This window comes from Beta vulgaris, chromosome 9 (assembly GCF_026745355.1).
Source record: "Beta vulgaris subsp. vulgaris cultivar EL10 chromosome 9, EL10.2, whole genome shotgun sequence".
Lineage (NCBI taxonomy): Eukaryota > Viridiplantae > Streptophyta > Magnoliopsida > Caryophyllales > Amaranthaceae > Beta > Beta vulgaris.
The window spans coordinates 53,967,474-53,983,620 of NC_079210.1; the positions used below are offsets into that span (position 1 = coordinate 53,967,474).

The 16,147-nt window shown below is 39.0% G+C and overlaps 2 protein-coding genes across 2 annotated transcripts; one reads left to right on the forward strand and one right to left on the reverse strand.

The window, feature by feature from the left end:
- The first annotated feature begins 1,499 nt into the window (after nt 1-1,499).
- LOC130590249 (uncharacterized) lies at nt 1,500-5,817 on the forward strand. The gene is made up of 7 exons (XM_057392309.1): nt 1,500-1,641; nt 3,573-3,930; nt 4,022-4,318; nt 4,410-4,685; nt 4,772-5,176; nt 5,259-5,534; nt 5,629-5,817. The coding sequence occupies exons 1-7, from the start codon at nt 1,625-1,627 to the stop codon at nt 5,815-5,817; spliced, it is 1,818 nt and encodes a 605-aa protein (XP_057248292.1). The 5' UTR covers nt 1,500-1,624.
- Nucleotides 5,818-8,276: 2,459 nt separating this feature from the next.
- On the reverse strand, nt 8,277-11,234 carry LOC104904833 (hypothetical protein). The gene is made up of 2 exons (XM_010693228.4): nt 10,365-11,234; nt 8,277-9,248 (listed from the first exon to the last, which is right to left on the reverse strand). The coding sequence occupies exons 1-2, from the start codon at nt 11,021-11,023 to the stop codon at nt 8,468-8,470; spliced, it is 1,440 nt and encodes a 479-aa protein (XP_010691530.2). The 5' UTR covers nt 11,024-11,234; the 3' UTR covers nt 8,277-8,467.
- Between the last annotated feature and the right edge of the window lie 4,913 nt (nt 11,235-16,147).

Sequence of the window (16,147 nt, forward strand, 5' to 3'; positions counted from 1 at the left end):
GAACAAGAGGGGATTCGACCAGAGTTGTGGGCTCAGAAAAGGGACGGAAGAAAGAAGAAAAGAGGGGAGGAAAGGGTTGATGATGATGAAACACATAAAAGTAAAAAGGTGGAGGATTCTGAGAGGAATTATTTGCCACCAGCTTGCTACACGATGTCGCGTGCAGAGAAACGGATTTTTTGCGAGTCATTGTATGGCATTAAGGTCCCTACTGGCTACTCATCGAATATGAAGCGCTTTGTTACCTTAAATGGTGAGTTGAAGTTATCGAGTATGAAATCGCACGATTGTCATGTCATGATGCAAGTATTCTTACCGATTGCAATTCGTGGGATACTTCCAAAGCATGTGAGGCACACCATTACAGAACTGTGTTCATTTTTTCATTCAATCTGCAGCAAAGTCCTAGACCCGTCGACCCTCGATTCCTTGCAGACTAGAGTAGTTGAAACTCTATGCAAATTTGAGATGTATTTCCCCCCTGCATTCTTTGACATTATGGTCCATCTCATTGTCCATCTAGTTCGAGAAATTAAGCTGTGTGGTCCAGTGTTTTTGAGGTGGTGCTATCCTTTTGAGAGATATATGGGAACTTTGAAAGATAAAGTTCGTAATCCTGCACAACCAGAAGGTAGTATAATTCAAGGGATTGTGGGTGAAGAGATCAGTAATTTTGTGGCTGAGTATTTTGCTAGTGTTGATCCTGTTGGACTTCCGACATCCCGACACGAGGGCAGACTTGAGGGCAAGGGTACAATTGGTTCAAAATTGATCACACCTTCCGTAGAAAAGCGTAAACAAGCTCACTTATTTGTATTGCATCACGTACCAGATGTCCATCCTTATTTAAGTGAACATATGGAGGAATTACGTGTTAGCAATCCTGGAAAAGGAGTGAGGGCATTGACGCAAATGCATAACAAGACTTTCATTGATTGGTTTCATAAACGAGTACTCAATGATTTGGATGAAAGTGTTCCTGAAACAGTCAAGTGGTTAGCATTTGGTCCTCGTGAAGCTGTACGCTCTTATGAGGGTTATGATATTAATGGGTATACTTTTTGGACTGAACGTCAAGATCTCAAGTCAAGATCGCAACAAAATAGTGGTGTTTCACTTGTGGCGTCGTCTACACAATATGCAAGCTCGAAAGATAAGTCGCCTGTACATGCTGAAAGCAACTACTATGGGCGAATACAAGAAATCTGGGAGCTGGACTACTGTACATTTAATATTTGCCTCTTGTGTTGCACGTGGGTTGACAATAATCGCCGTTGTGTAAGAAACGATGATCCTTGCGGTTTCACCCTTGTTGACCTTAGTCGTTTACGTGAAACTGAGGAGCCATTTGTAATTGCATCACAAGTGAAGCAAGTATTTTTTGTAACTGATCCTGCTGATCATAAGTGGTCAATTGTTGTACCTGGTAAAAGGAGTATCCTCGGTATTGGTGATGTTGATAATGAGGAAGAATATGATGCATTTGAGGACCTCCCCCCTTTACCTATCCTGAAATTCGTGTGGAAGATGATGTAAATATGTCGGAGAATTATATGCGTGTAGATCACACGGAAGGGATACATGTACTTGAGGATCCTAAGAAAAGGCGGAAGCTCAATGAATCATGAGACATAAACTCAGGTGTGTGTAATTTCTCCAATTTTTAGGCTTCAATTTCTTGTTGGTTGCATTTTGGGAACGAAAAGGCCATTTCCGGCCTATTTTGGCCTATTTTGGCCTTTTCGCTCCCAAAATGTACTTATGAAGTGATTTAACCTCAAATTCTTTTTGAACATGATCATATGATGTATAATGTAACTAGTATGTAGATTTTTAGGCTTTAATTTCTTGTTGGTTGGATTTTGGGAACGAAAAGGCCATTTCCGGCCTATTTTGGCCTATTTTGGCCTTTTCGCTCCCAAAATGTACTTATGAAATGATTTAACCTCAAATTCTTTTTGAACATGATCATATGATGTATAATGTAACTAGTATGTAGATTTTTAGGCTTTAATTTCTTGTTGGTTGGATTTTGGGAACGAAAAGGCCATTTCCGGCCTATTTTGGCCTATTTTGGCCTTTTCGCTCCCAAAATGTACTTATGAAATGATTTAACCTCAAATTCTTTTTGAACATGATCATATGATGTATAATGTAACTAGTATGTAGATTTTTAGGCTTTAATTTCTTGTTGGTTGGATTTGGGAACGAAAAGGCCATTTCCGGCCTATTTGGCCTATTTTGGCCTTTTCGCTCCCAAAATGTACTTATGAAATGATTTAACCTCAAATTCTTTTTGAACATGATCATATGATGTATAATGTAACTAGTATGTAGATTTTTAGGCTTTAATTTCTTGTTGGTTGGATTTTGGGAACGAAAAGGCCATTTCCGGCCTATTTCGGCCTATTTTGGCCTTTTCGCTCCCAAAATGTACTTATGAAGTGATTTAACCTCAAATTCTTTTTGAACATGATCATATGATGTATAATGTAACTAGTATGTAGATTTTTAGGCTTTAATTTCTTGTTGGTTGGATTTGGGAACGAAAAGGCCATTTCCGGCCTATTTCGGCCTATTTTGGCCTTTTCGCTCCCAAAATGTACTTATGAAATGATTTAACCTCAAATTCTTTTTGAACATGATCATATGATGTATAATGTAACTAGTATGTAGATTTTTAGGCTTTAATTTCTTTTTGGTTGCATTTTGGGAACGAAAAGGCCATTTCCGGCCCTTGCCCCGCCCACACCCCCTTGCCCACCCCCCACCCCCCCCACCCCCCCCTGCCCACCCTCCTCCCCCTGCGCCCCCCCCCCACACCCCCCCCCCCTGCCCACCCTTTCCCCCCCTGCAGACCCCCCACACCCCCCTGCCCCCCCTTTCCCCCCTGCAGCCCCCCCACACCCCCCCCCTGCCCCCCTTTCCCCCCTGCAGCCCCCCCCACACCCCCCCTGCCCCCCCCTTCCCCCCTGCAGACCCCCCCCCACACCCCCCCCCTTTCCCCCCTGCAGCCCCCCCACACCCCCCTGCCCCCCCCTTTCCCCCCTGCAGACCCCCCACACCCCCCCTGCCCCCCCCCCCCCTCCCCCTGCAGCCCCCCCCCACACCCCCCTGCCCCCCCTTTCCCCCCCTGCAGACCCCCCCACACCCCTGCCCCCCCCTTTCCCCCCTGCAGCCCCCCCCACACCCCCCCCCTGCCCCCTTTCCCCCCTGCAGCCCCCCCACACCCCCCCCTGCCCCCCCCTTTCCCCCCTGCAGACCCCCCACACCCCTGCAGCACCCCCACACCCCCCTGCCCCCCTTCCCCCCCTGCAGCCCCCCACCCCCCCTGCCCCCCTTTCCCCCCTGCAGACCCCCCTCACCCCCCCCCTGCCCCCCCTTCCCCCCCTGCAGACCCCACACCCCCACTGCCCCCCCTTCCCCCCCGCCACTGCCCACCCCCTCCCCCCCCCCCACTGCAGCACCTTACCCCCCCTTCCCCCCCACTCCCCCCTTCTACATACTAGTTACAGTTTTAATTTGCCTATTTTTATTTTTTATTAATTCGTATGTTTTTTTTACCATTTCAGGGACATGGAGGATGTGCATACGGATACGAGTGCGGAACACACTACCGAGGATGAGTGTTTCGATCACAAAAAGGAACAACGGCAAATGGTTATGGCTCGCCGTGAAGAAAAAGGTATACAAACGTCAATTGCAAGTAAGAACTTGCAGACGAAAAAGAGGAAAGGAAGGGGACCTACAAAGTCACTAGGGAAACCCACCCTAATGACTTTGGAGTACGATCACTTGGGGCAACCTTGTGGAAAATGGCGTCAAAAGTATGCCATGCAAATTGGGATTTGCATGCATAAGCTCTCCATTCTCCACTCATGGAAAGAGGTCCCCGAGTCTTTGAAGAAGATGATTTGGGAAGATACTATGGTAAGATTCGCGTATACTTATTTAGAATTTTAACACTTTGGTTAAATATACTATGTAATATTGAGTAATTTGTGATATGCGTTCTTTGTAGAATCAATTCCATATTCCAAACGATGAAGCGAAGAAGAATCTGTTTCTATCCGCAGTTGCCCAAAGGTTCCGAGACTTCAAGGCCAAGCTAGTGTCGGGGTGGATCACGAAGCGGAGAAAAGTCGGGGGAACAAAGAAGAAGAAAATCTACGACGGGGAAGCAACACCTTCTTCTGAGGCTTCACGTGACACATCATTCGAGGATCCCTCCAAGCTTCCATATCAGATATGGAGGCATATCACAGCTGAGCAGTGGCATGCATTTGTTGCACAAAAAACAACTACCCCAGAAGTTGTTGTAAGAATTTTTTACTAGCTAAGATTTATTACTTCAGATCCAATATTATATAACACCATATCTAACCTTTGTTTATATTTGTGTGTTTCAGGCAATTCGTGAGCAAAATAGCGCGAATGCAAAATCTAGGAAGCACTACCACCATCTGGGTGCTCATTCGTATGGTCAGGCGAGAGAATCGTGGATGTATGACCATTACCCCACGCTTGCGTCGACCACGACGCAATCGGGCACTAGCTCTACGACGACAGCTGCACAGCGGCAACCAGATAGAGTGCTCGATTGGTGGTGTTCCATGCATGGGGTTGATGCAAAGGGACAGAGAATCATACCTGATCCCGGAACAAAACAGATAGCTAATGCCATTGTAAGTACATATTATAAGTTATTGATAAGGTTTACATAATAATATAACTTCTGCGCTCACGAGTATTTCTGTCATCATTTATGCAGATTGGCTTGAAGGAAAAGGAGGCAGCTGGTGAGTTCACTCCTAGAGGACAAGTTGATGCCTTACACGAGACTCTAGGACGGGACCAGTATGGACGTGTGAGGGGCGTAGGAGGTGTCCGCCTCGGGGTGAGAAAGGTGTATGGTGATCAATACACCTCTACGTCCAGATCCACTACCTCCAGTGTCAATTCATCACCTTCCATAGATGTGGAGGCTATGAAAGCCGAACTTCGGGAGGAGCTCAGAGCGGAGATGACTCAGAATTTCAACGCCATTTTGGCGCAGATGGGCTTACCGACTTTTGGTGCTTTCACGCAGGGCAATGTTCCTATGCAGCCTGTTCCTACGCAGCCTGTTCCTACGCAGCCTGTTCCTACGCAGCCTCGTCCACAACCGGAGTTAACGGTAATTGTTTAATATCACAACAACTATTGTTCTTAAATATGTTGTTTCATAGACTAACCTTGAATAGAGTTTTTTTTTAAAGGAAGAGACACCATGTGAGCTATGTAATCAAGGAGATGGTCATGGTAGATTCATTATCGTGGCTTATGGATCTGTACAGCCCCCTAGGGACCGGCCACTATTGCACAACCAGCCAGTAGCTGATATTCACTATGTGGTCAGCGTTGAAGACATTGTGACCGGTTTCGAAGCATTTCCTCTTCCGCTGCCGAATGCAGCAGTTGGTCTACAGTTATTGTCTGATTCCATTGGCAGTTATATTCTATGGCCGCGTGCATTGGTGCGGTTAGCATATCAGGTACAATCTCTAACATAAGTTATATACATAGTTTTTCTTTTATAGTTCCTATATATGATTGTCAGTAATATCTTTTAATTTAACTAATTACTAGGGTTCGGGGAAGGCCGACAGGAAGGGAAAGAAGGTAGCTTCACCTCAGGGAGGCCGACGTGCCCAAGTGGGAACGAATTCTTCGGCAAAGTATCCACTCATTACGGATATGGAGGTGGTGCAACGCCTTACTAAACCGTGCTTCTGGCTACATGAGTGCATTAGTGATGCAGCGATGAGCAATGATTGAGATTAAGTTGTCGCACCACCAATTCCACTACATTGATGAGGAAACATCGACCTTCATTTTAAGGATGATATTAAAGAATTCTTACTTGGGGAAGAGTTGAATGTTTCCATGATACAAACATTCATGAGGTAATACTTTATTAATTAAGTAGTATTCAATCCAACTAATAATAACTTCCATAATAAGTAAGTTTTATTTTTATCAATATGAATTCTCAGGCTATTATACAATGATGTGAGGCGATCTAGTCAGCCAATCTTTGGTTGGTTATGTCCAAGCTTTGTACGAGATGACAGTTGCGTACAAAACGAAAAAGAGGTGAAAGTATATCTCAAGGATTCTTTGAACGCATGTTCTCGTCTTGGATATAAGATCGTTCTTCTTCCTTACATTGAATCGTATGCTTCTTAAACTGACTTTTTAATTAATTAAATTGACCTATTAGTTGTTCTACGATAACAATAACATTATTTTTATTGTTGTAGGACCATTGGACACTCATTGCAATATGTGTGTCAAGTAACGAAGTCTACCACTTTGATTCTTTGCGTAAAGGAACAATACGGTCCTTACTAGTCAAATCATTGTTAAATAGGTAGCCTAATTGAAACTATATATGCACACTATAGCTTATTAAATATTAAATGTACATCTAATCTTATAATAATGTGTATTGATGTAGTGTGATGAAGAAGATTACTTCATCTGGACTTCGACAAGGAAAAGCTCCTGTTTGGTATTTAGTCGAGGTAACATGTAATATTTTTTGCATCCTTTTATACAAACACATAATACACATATAACATGTCATTTATTGCATCTTTGGTGAATTTTAGTGTCCGGTACAAGAAGGTGGACTTGCGTGTGGGTATTACGTCATGAGGTTCATGCTCGATATCGTCAACTATTGCAAAGATGTTGTTGATCTTCGAAAGGTATGTAACTTTTAGGTTTCCAATTGTTGTTTGTTGTATTTCCGGCCTATTTTAGCCTTTTCGCTCCCAAAATGTAGTTATGATGTGATTTAACCTCAAATTCTCTTTGAACATGATTATATGAGGCATATTATAACTAGTATGTAGATTCTTAGGCTTTAATTTGTTGTTGGTTGCATTTCGGAACGAAAAGGCCATTTCCGGCCTATTTTGGCATTTTCGCTCCCAAAATGTAGTTATGAAGTGATTTAACCTCAAATTCTCTTTGAACATGATTATATGATGTATAATGTAACTAGTATGTAGATTCTTAGGCTTTAATTTCTTGTTGGTTGCATTTCGGGAACGAAAAGGCCATTTCCGGCCTATTTTGGCTATTTTGGCCTTCTTCGCTCCCAAAATGTAGTTATGAAGTGATTTAACCTCAAATTCTCTTTGAACATGATTATATGAGATATATTATAACTAGTGTGTAGACTTTTAGGCTTGCATTTGTTTTGATTCCATTTCGGGAAGATATATGTCATTTTTAGAAGTACTAACTACGGTAAAATGATTGACTTTTTGTATATGTTTATTTTTGGTTATTTTGCAAGGTTTATGCTAGTTCCAAACCACGTTTGAGGAACTTCACCAAAGAAGAAATTGACGAAGTTCGGGATAAGTTGGCGTCCTACATTACCGATGATTGCATAGGATGAGATTTTCGCTCCAACAATAATGTACTAGCTAGTTTCTATCACCTATGTACACTTTTTACATTATTTTAATATATTTGAAGTTAATTATTACCTTTCTCCACTTGTCATATATTATCGTATTGCAATTTGCATTTTTTTCTTGTCCAAGAGAGGTTATGGGTGGGGGTTGGGGCTGGTGTGTGGGTGCAGGCTGTGCTGCTGGTATGTGCAGGCTGCTGTGTGCAAGCAAAAAAAAAAAAAAAAAAATATAGTGAAGGGCTGCGCTAGTTTTAAATTGCGCAGCCCTTATACTAAGAAGGGCTGCGCTAGTTTAAACTAGCGCAGCCCTTCCAGCAAGAAGGGCTGCGCTAGTGCTTAACTAGCGCAGCCCTTCTTGCTAGAAGGGCTGCCCTTCTAAAGCAAGAAGGGCTGCGCTTGTGAAGGAGGCGCAGCCCTTCTATTAAGAAGGGCTGCGCTTTTTCAAAAAGGCGCAGCCCTTCCTATCATGAAGGGCTGCGCCTTTTTGAAAAAAGCGCAGCCCTTCGTCTAGAAGGGCTGCGCTTTTCTCGCGCAGCCCTACTTGAATAATGAAGGGCTGCGATGGAAAGGGCTGCCCTCTAAAAGCGCAGCCCTACATACCATTTTCGGCGCAGCCCTACTACTTTTTTCCACTAGTGTTAGAAGAGGGAAACTCAACCATTAATCTTAGGAGCTTTGAATCTCTCCCTTTACTTGACACTTCTACTTGCTAAAGTATATTGGATGTTCTAGCAAGTTGGATGTGATATTTTGAGCATTTTTGGCACAGAGGAAATAAGCAATATACCAAACAAAAGAAAGAACGGACAAAAGAGTTTCCTTTTTGTGCAATTTTTATGCTCATTCCATAAGATGTTAAAAAAATTGTGGAATATTTAAGCTGTACATCCAAAAAAAAGCCGTTACCTACAAACCCATGATAACAAAAAAATTACAAAGCACCGCAATTGCTCAGAATCAACCTCATTTGCAAGCAAAACGACAAAGCTTATCAAATCAAACGACAAATTCCCCACTTTGCTGCCTCAGCTCTTTTCTTAGCTTCTGAGAGAAGGGCCTACATGCATCCATACTTAGATCCATAGCAGCAGCTAAGGCAACAAATGCTGCAGCATCTTCAGTGCATGTCACATGCTGAGCCCCTACCTCTACCACTGGTTTGTTACCTTTCCCTTCCCCTCCGACCGTTGAAGAGGTCACAAACCCCTTGTACAACAAGCCGGGCCACCAGCCCGACCCGGGCCCGACCTCCGACCCGGATGACGATGTCGAACCCGACCCGGTCCATGATCCGAAGTCGAAGCTGCTGTTCGGGCTTCCCGCGGGGGAGGGTCCGGTGGTGACATCGATGCTAAACTTCCCTCCAGCCCGAGCTGGAATTGAGGCCTGCGCTAAGGTGATCCCTGTAGGACCCATTGCGGTCGCAATGGGTCCTGCATCCGGAAGGAGCTCGAATCTGTGCCCAAGCCCTTCTGAGCCGGGCCCAGTTCGCTCCCTCCAGGCTTCGAGTCGTCCCCAAGGCTTCCATGTGCCTTCACCCGGGCGCAAAATTAGCCATGCGCCCGGGTTAGACTTGCTAACCTTATTCGAACCTTGGGAAGGGACAAACGGGGTCACCATCGAGGCGGCCGCCACAGGTGACCCTGAAAGATCATGGACTGTGATTGACCACCCTTTCCGCTCTTTCACTTGGTGGCGGTTACGGTGATGATGATCCTTGTCAGGCTTAAGTGTGCTAAGCCAGCTTCTTGATGTGCTTGGCTCTGACATTGCTGAGCTGTTAAAGAAAAGGACCAATTTCATAATCAGCATACAAATTCACTGACATTGAATTCTGAATAATACTCCCTCCGTCCCATAATATAGTGCCTATTTCATTTTTGGTGGTCAAACTTTAAAATCTTTGACCGAATATTCTCATTTGTATATATAAAAAACATATTCATGTAGGATCTTGTTAGATTCATCTCAATGTGTAGTTTCATAATATCAACTTTTTATATTTTTTATTAATAAGGAATTGAAGATATTAAAGATCAAAGTTACGTTTTGGAGACCGTGAAAAAAGAAACAAGCACTATATTATGGGACGGAGGGAGTATAAACTTTGAAAGACTCAAACCTTTAAAATTTTATCATATCAAAATCAAGAATTTAAAAGGTGGTCCAAATATACTAGCTGTTACTGATTACGATAGGTGTTAAATAAAAATTCAACCGTATTTGCTGTGAAACTTCCATCTATAAGTCTATAACATGCCATAAGACTCGGATATTAATGAATTTAATGCAATTTTTCCAATAGCTTACTTGAAATTTAACAGAAAAGGCTATTAATAACAAAAAGAGCAACATTAACAAAGCAAAGTATAAGATCATCTTGAAAATATGTTCGATATTAATTACTGCCAGTTTCTAGTTTATAAATTTATATGGTCTGTATCACGAATTCAAAATTAGTCATACTTATGCTCACGGACGAAGCTAGACTTGATTGTGGAGGCGCCACTTTAACAAAGAATTCTAAATATAGTTATGAAGGAGCCAGTTTATAAATAAAACAAGACATAACCATTAAATTCTTCAAAGCTATGTTGAGTCGTGTAGAAGCCATGGCCCAGGCTCCAACATGATCTCGCCATTGCTTATGCTAATTGCTAATCACCTTTATTCTTATTAAAAAAAAACGATAACAAACAAATCCTTAATTCCCCATCATATATTCTCTAGTCCAAAATAAAATTCAAATTAGCAACAAACTTTTAACCCACATTGAGAATTACTCAAATTAAATCAAAAATTACATTAGTATATGATTATATGAAGATTAGTTTGTATTAATACAGTAACACTTATGCTAATTAAAAAAAAAAAGAGTTAAAAGAAGACAAACCTTGATCTCAAATTATGTTCAGCAGGTTGTCTGAAACTAAACTTGCAAGTAAAAACAGGCTGTCTAATATTCCCTTGAACTTGAAAAACTTGAGGACTACACTCAGGTTCACCATCAAATTCAAAAACAAATCTCGGATCAGGTTGAGCTTTTACACTCAAATAAAGTTGTGGATTTAAACCTTTCTTTTTTCTCTCTCCAACCAAAACCCACCCATTTTGCATCATAGTACTTGTTTTTCCTTCAAGAACTTGCTGACTTAACTCCAAAGGTATCGAAACAGTTCCTAACAATTTCCCTGACGAGCCAAATCCACACCCTTCAGGAGACTTAGTAGTGTACACGTCCATCTTAAGATTTAACCTAGTAGTCGTAGTAGTGGTAGTAGTATTTCTTGATTTAGATGTGGTAGTGGTCTTAGATTTGATTAGTTTCTCTAAATCTGACTTAGTCAGATTGAAGCAGGCCGACACTGTCTGGATCTGAGCGTCAGGGTGCGCTAGATCTGTAGGAACTATAGGGACAGTAGCGGCCTGCTCCGAGAACCCTGATAGTTTAATCTTACAATAACATGCGGTAGAGGAGGTGGTAGAGGTAGAGTTTGAGAATTTTATTGCCAAGTTTCCGATCACTATTCTTAGGAACTGGCAAGGATCCATTGTTTTGGTTTTGGTTATTTGGTTTGTGTCTTTTGTTAAAGTTGCATTATATTTAGGTATGAAATTAGAGAGATGGAAAGATAAAAGAGGGTTTTATTATGAAGTGGGAAGAGAAGAAAGAAAAAAACAGGCTGGAAATAAGTGGAGAGTGGATTAGGAGGAGAGAGAAAGAGAGAGTGGGAGAAGGAATAATAGAGGAGGGAAGCGTGGAGAGGTAAGATGGGAGGTAAGAGGTGATTAGTGATGAGCTGTGGATTGAGAGGGTGGGAGTGGTGGACAGTGCGCACGTACGCTAAAAATTAAGGGATGACAGCAAATCAATTGTATTTCTTTCCAATCAATTTAGCACCTCTGTCATCTTCATTTATGGTCCCACATTATTTTTTTTATTTACTACTATATACATGTAATCTCAAAGAGTATAATACTTCTAGTCTTCTACTTATACGATTAGGGTAATTTGCCTTTTCTTACCTCATCCGAGATAGGGATGTTCGGATTTTAAGTCGGAGTCGGATATTCGGATTTTAAGTCGGGTGTTCGGATTTTAAGTCGGAGTCGGATGTTCGAATTTTAAGTCGGGTCGGACTCGGGTTGTCGGAGCCGGATGTCGGAGTCAGAGTCGAACTCGAATTTAAAATCCGACTTCTTGTAGGGTCGGAGTCGAATTATGCATAATCCGGTCCAAGTCCGACCCGTTGTCATTCCTATCCGAGAGTATGTTGTAGATAGGTTTCATATTAGGAGATCGTTTGATTCACCTCAAATTTTACTGAAATTTCGATTTCTTATGAAATACAAAATAAGGTAGTTGTTTGGTATATAAGAAATATGTAATTCTTATGAAATGTAGGAAATTAAATACCAACTTCCCCTTGGTGATTAGAAATTTTTGTGTCAATTACAAATTTTTATGCTCAACCAAACACTCAAAGACATTTTCTAGGAAATAGACAAGGGAATTTACTTCCCATGAAATAAGACTTCTCATGGGAATTAAGTTCCAACGGTAACCAAACAAATACTAGGAGTCATGTCTAATTACCCATCTACAATAGGTGGGCAGCTATTCAAACTCAAATTTGAATCATGATCTTAGGAGTCATGTCTAATTCTATTTATCTAATCCAAAAAAAAAAATACCATTAAAGTAATTATCTCTTGGTAAAGATAAATAGTTCAATTCAGCATAACATTAGAGATATTATCACTAAATGCAATAACTTTCTAGTCATCAATATAGTCAAAGTCTTTAGGCTCCTATTGGACAAATAACTTCTTATTTTTTTAAGGAAAATAGAACTTCTTACAAACGCTTTTGCTTTTATCAACTAAACCACTTTACATTTTATATGCTTTTAGGAATTTCTATTTCGAATTATTACATCAACCAAACAATATACGAATACAATAACTTCATATGATTTATGATTATTCAAATCTTACTAAATAATTTCGGTTATTATAACCATCGTAATTGATTTTCAAATTTTGAAATATTTATATATATCGATTAGATTGTATGTGAATCAGCTATATGGATAGTAAGAGATGCATTTGACCATATATATAAATATGTTATCGAACTTTTCTTCTTTATTGTCACACAATGCTTTATGGAAGAAAATAGTCACAAACTATTACCTATCTATAACTATATATGTCTAAATATAGAAATACGTTGGTTTAGATAGAATAGAAGTGTGAAGTCTCAAATATAAACTGTAAGATATCCAAACGTGTAGTGAATTACCCCATGTGTGTTTATTGATTTTACTATTTTAAAATTAATGGAGCCTAATTCAACTAATGAAAAATAAGATAGTAATTGTTGGACCGCACAATAAGTTACAAATATTCATATCTCATAAAGTTAACTTTTTCTTTTGAAAAATCACAAATATTATAACTTTTGTTTGAAGCTTTTATTTGCATTATTTTTGTAAACACAAATTTTCATGTAAAAGTGTTTGAGATTGTCATATTGATTCAATCATCAATTAGTTAGAAAAAACATAATAAAATCTACACAAATTTGTAAAACGTTAAATTGTTAGATAATTAGACAACAAACTAATTTATAGTTGTAGGAATTCCCTAGTCACGTACTCCCTCCGTTTCCTAAAGATCTTCCCACTTACTGTTCCTACAGATACCAAGGAAAATCAAGTTGTGTGGGGCATGGTGTGAGTAAAGTAGGAGAGAGAAAGGGGTTAAGATAAATAAACAAATAAAAAGGGGTTAAAGTAGGAGAGAGAAAGGGAGTAAAATTGAATTAATAATGTAATGGTGGACCATATGATAGTGACATGAGAGGGTAAATAGGAAAATTTGTTTTGCCAAATAAGGAATAAAGCAAAAGAGGGAAGATCTTTTGGAAACACCCTTAAACGGAAAGAGAGAAGATCTTTAGGAAACGGAGGGGGTAAATTAGAATTCGCAAGATGTGGAGTATCCATATCATTACGGTCTATGAATTATATATAATTTGAAGACTTCGTTCAGCTTTTCAGTCAATTTTTCAACTAGCGGATAGCTTTGGAAAATTGAAACTTTTTTAAAAATTTAATCACACTATGATATTAATGTATATTATGATCAGGATCTTGTAGTTATTGTGAATAAGGGGTTGTTCTATTCGATATAAAAAAATAAAATAAAATTGAACTGATTACAATTGAACTGAATTGAAATGAATTAAATTGTAACTAACAGAAATGATAATTGGAGTTGAACTGAAATAATTGCAACTAATATAAATTATAATTGGAGCTGAACTGAAATAATTGCAGTTGAACTGAACTGAAATAAACTGATTGCAACTGACTGAAATGAAAATGAGATGGAAAGAACAATCCCTAAGTTCAATGTGTTCAGTTAATAATTCATCTATTAAGAAACAAAGTAATAAGTCCATGAGAACAAAGTTTTTTTAAAATAAAAACTATTTTCATCGTAAGCTTCTCTCCGTTGCTTTTGTTTTGTATTTCTTCTATTCCCTAATCCCTACTACTATTAGATCTAACACTCATAATTTCTACTTCTATTGTAGATGTCGTATGACTTTGAATCAATGAATTAATGTTATTTTCAAAAAAAAAATCCCTACTACTATTAGCTTTATCGTAGAGTAATGTTTTTAAGGAAAAAATGAAGAATGTTTAACAATATCAATCTCATTCCATTTTGGGGGGATCTGTCGCTAGTGGGGTAAAAGCACAGGTACGGAGTTGTTATAGGCTTATAGCAACGAGGAATTTGTCGACATATATACAACTTGTGCTTCAAACTCACGACTTACAGCTGTGGCCAAATAGCCTACAATTTTGAATTCTATTAGAAATCCGGTAACTAAAAATACTACAAGGATCAGGACAGAAAAATATTACTCCCTCCGTCTTTTTTTATTTGCTACATTTTGCCATTTAGGGGTGTTTCAATTTATTTGCTACATTTGCAAATATTTTCATATATAGTACATAGGTCCCACACTTTATTTACAAATTTGTCATCATTCCCTTCTTGATTTTGTAAATGTTTCCATATATAATACATAGGTTCACAATTTACCTATTTGCTTTTTTGTTAATTCCATTTATGTCAATGGTCCCCACTCCCTCCTTGGTCTTTGTGAAAAAGTGCTTGTAGCAAATAAAAAAAGACGGAGGGAGTACAAGGATTATAATTTATAGTACTTCCTCCGTTTCTTTTTACTCGCTACACTTTTCATTATGGAAAGTTTCACATTACTTGTTACACTTCTTTTTTGGGCAATAAACTCTTTCTATCTCTCTCCTCCCACATGGGTCCCTTCTCTTTTTACTCTCTACCTCTCTCTTCTCCAAAAATTGCCTAGGGATCCGTGAAATGAGAAGTGTAGCGAGTAAAAAGAAACAGAGGAAGTATGATGTTAAATGTTTATAGGAGACTAGGAGAGTTGTGTATGGAATTTCAATTATTATTCCTCCATCAATTTTTTTTCTCCGAATATTTTTCTATCGCTTCAATAAATTGTGGAATGTATCAAGCGTGACATATATGGTAGAATATGAATTTATTTTAATTAGGATATAGATTATATTAAATATTTTCTCTAATAATCTTAGGGCCTGCTCTCCCAACTTATTTTCAGTTCAGTTCAATTCAATTCAGTTCAGTTCAGTTCAGTTCAATTCAGATCAGTTAAGTTCAGTTCAGCTCTTGACAATACTTTTACTCTTACATACTATTCATTTCAGTTCAATTCAGTTCAGTTCAGTTCAATTCAGTTCAGCTGTTTTATGTCGAAGAGAACAGGTCCTTAGAACAATGACCCTATCTTACGTAATTATTCTAACCTAGGATGTTGTCAATCAACATTGTATAACTAGCTAGAATGCTTGTTAATAAATATATATTCTATCGATATTCTAGATTATATATTTTGCGACAAAGAATATTGTAGATATGTTTTTTTATTATTATTTGGTAGTGAGGGAACGAAAAACTTTTGGCTAGTAAAAAAACTACCATTTTTTTTAAAAACGATTATCAATTTGTTTAAACTAAGGTTTGTAAAAGTAGTAAATCACTCCCTTAGGTTTTATTTACTTTAAATTAAACCCTATAATTTATAATTATTGTAGTAATTATCCCCACTTACTTTTATCAATACTGAAATTAAATCCTAACTCTAATTTTTCGGCGAATTTCTCACAAGAAATAAAACCTTTCACTAAAGATTTAGCGAAATTTTTACCGAAAATTAAATCTAGTTATAAGCTTGCTTCCTTCATCCACATGGAACAAAAAAAATTACCGATCCTTAAATGATAAAGAACACAAACAACATTTATGTGGAAACCTGAAATTTGAGTGAAAACCACCAAATCGTACTAGAATTTTGGATCAAGTATGAGATGATGATACAAGTGAATTATTTTTGTTAGGTTTCCTAACCACATTATAGAGATATCGAACCTATCTGATTATATGAAAACTACAAACTCCACACCTTTTAAAAGGATATATTATCATGATAGGGTTGTAAAAGGGTTTGTTTTGAGGACCTTTTTGTTGCCTATTTTTCGGCTAATAATCTCAACTTATCTACATAAATGCTAAGGATTTTTTCTTACAGAGGAT

Bases quoted from the DNA above. Each gene is read 5' to 3' on its own strand.
- LOC130590249 (XM_057392309.1), top strand. The intron at 3,931-4,021 runs GTAAGATTCGCG...CGTTCTTTGTAG, and splicing joins TGATTTGGGAAGATACTATG to AATCAATTCCATATTCCAAA. The intron at 5,177-5,258 runs GTAATTGTTTAA...TTTTTTTTAAAG, and splicing joins GTCCACAACCGGAGTTAACG to GAAGAGACACCATGTGAGCT.
- LOC104904833 (XM_010693228.4), bottom strand. From the start codon at position 11,023: ATGGATCCTTGCCAGTTCCTAAGAATAGTGATCGGAAACTTGGCAATA. The intron at 9,249-10,364 runs GTTTGTCTTCTT...TTTCTTTAACAG, and splicing joins GAACATAATTTGAGATCAAG to CTCAGCAATGTCAGAGCCAA.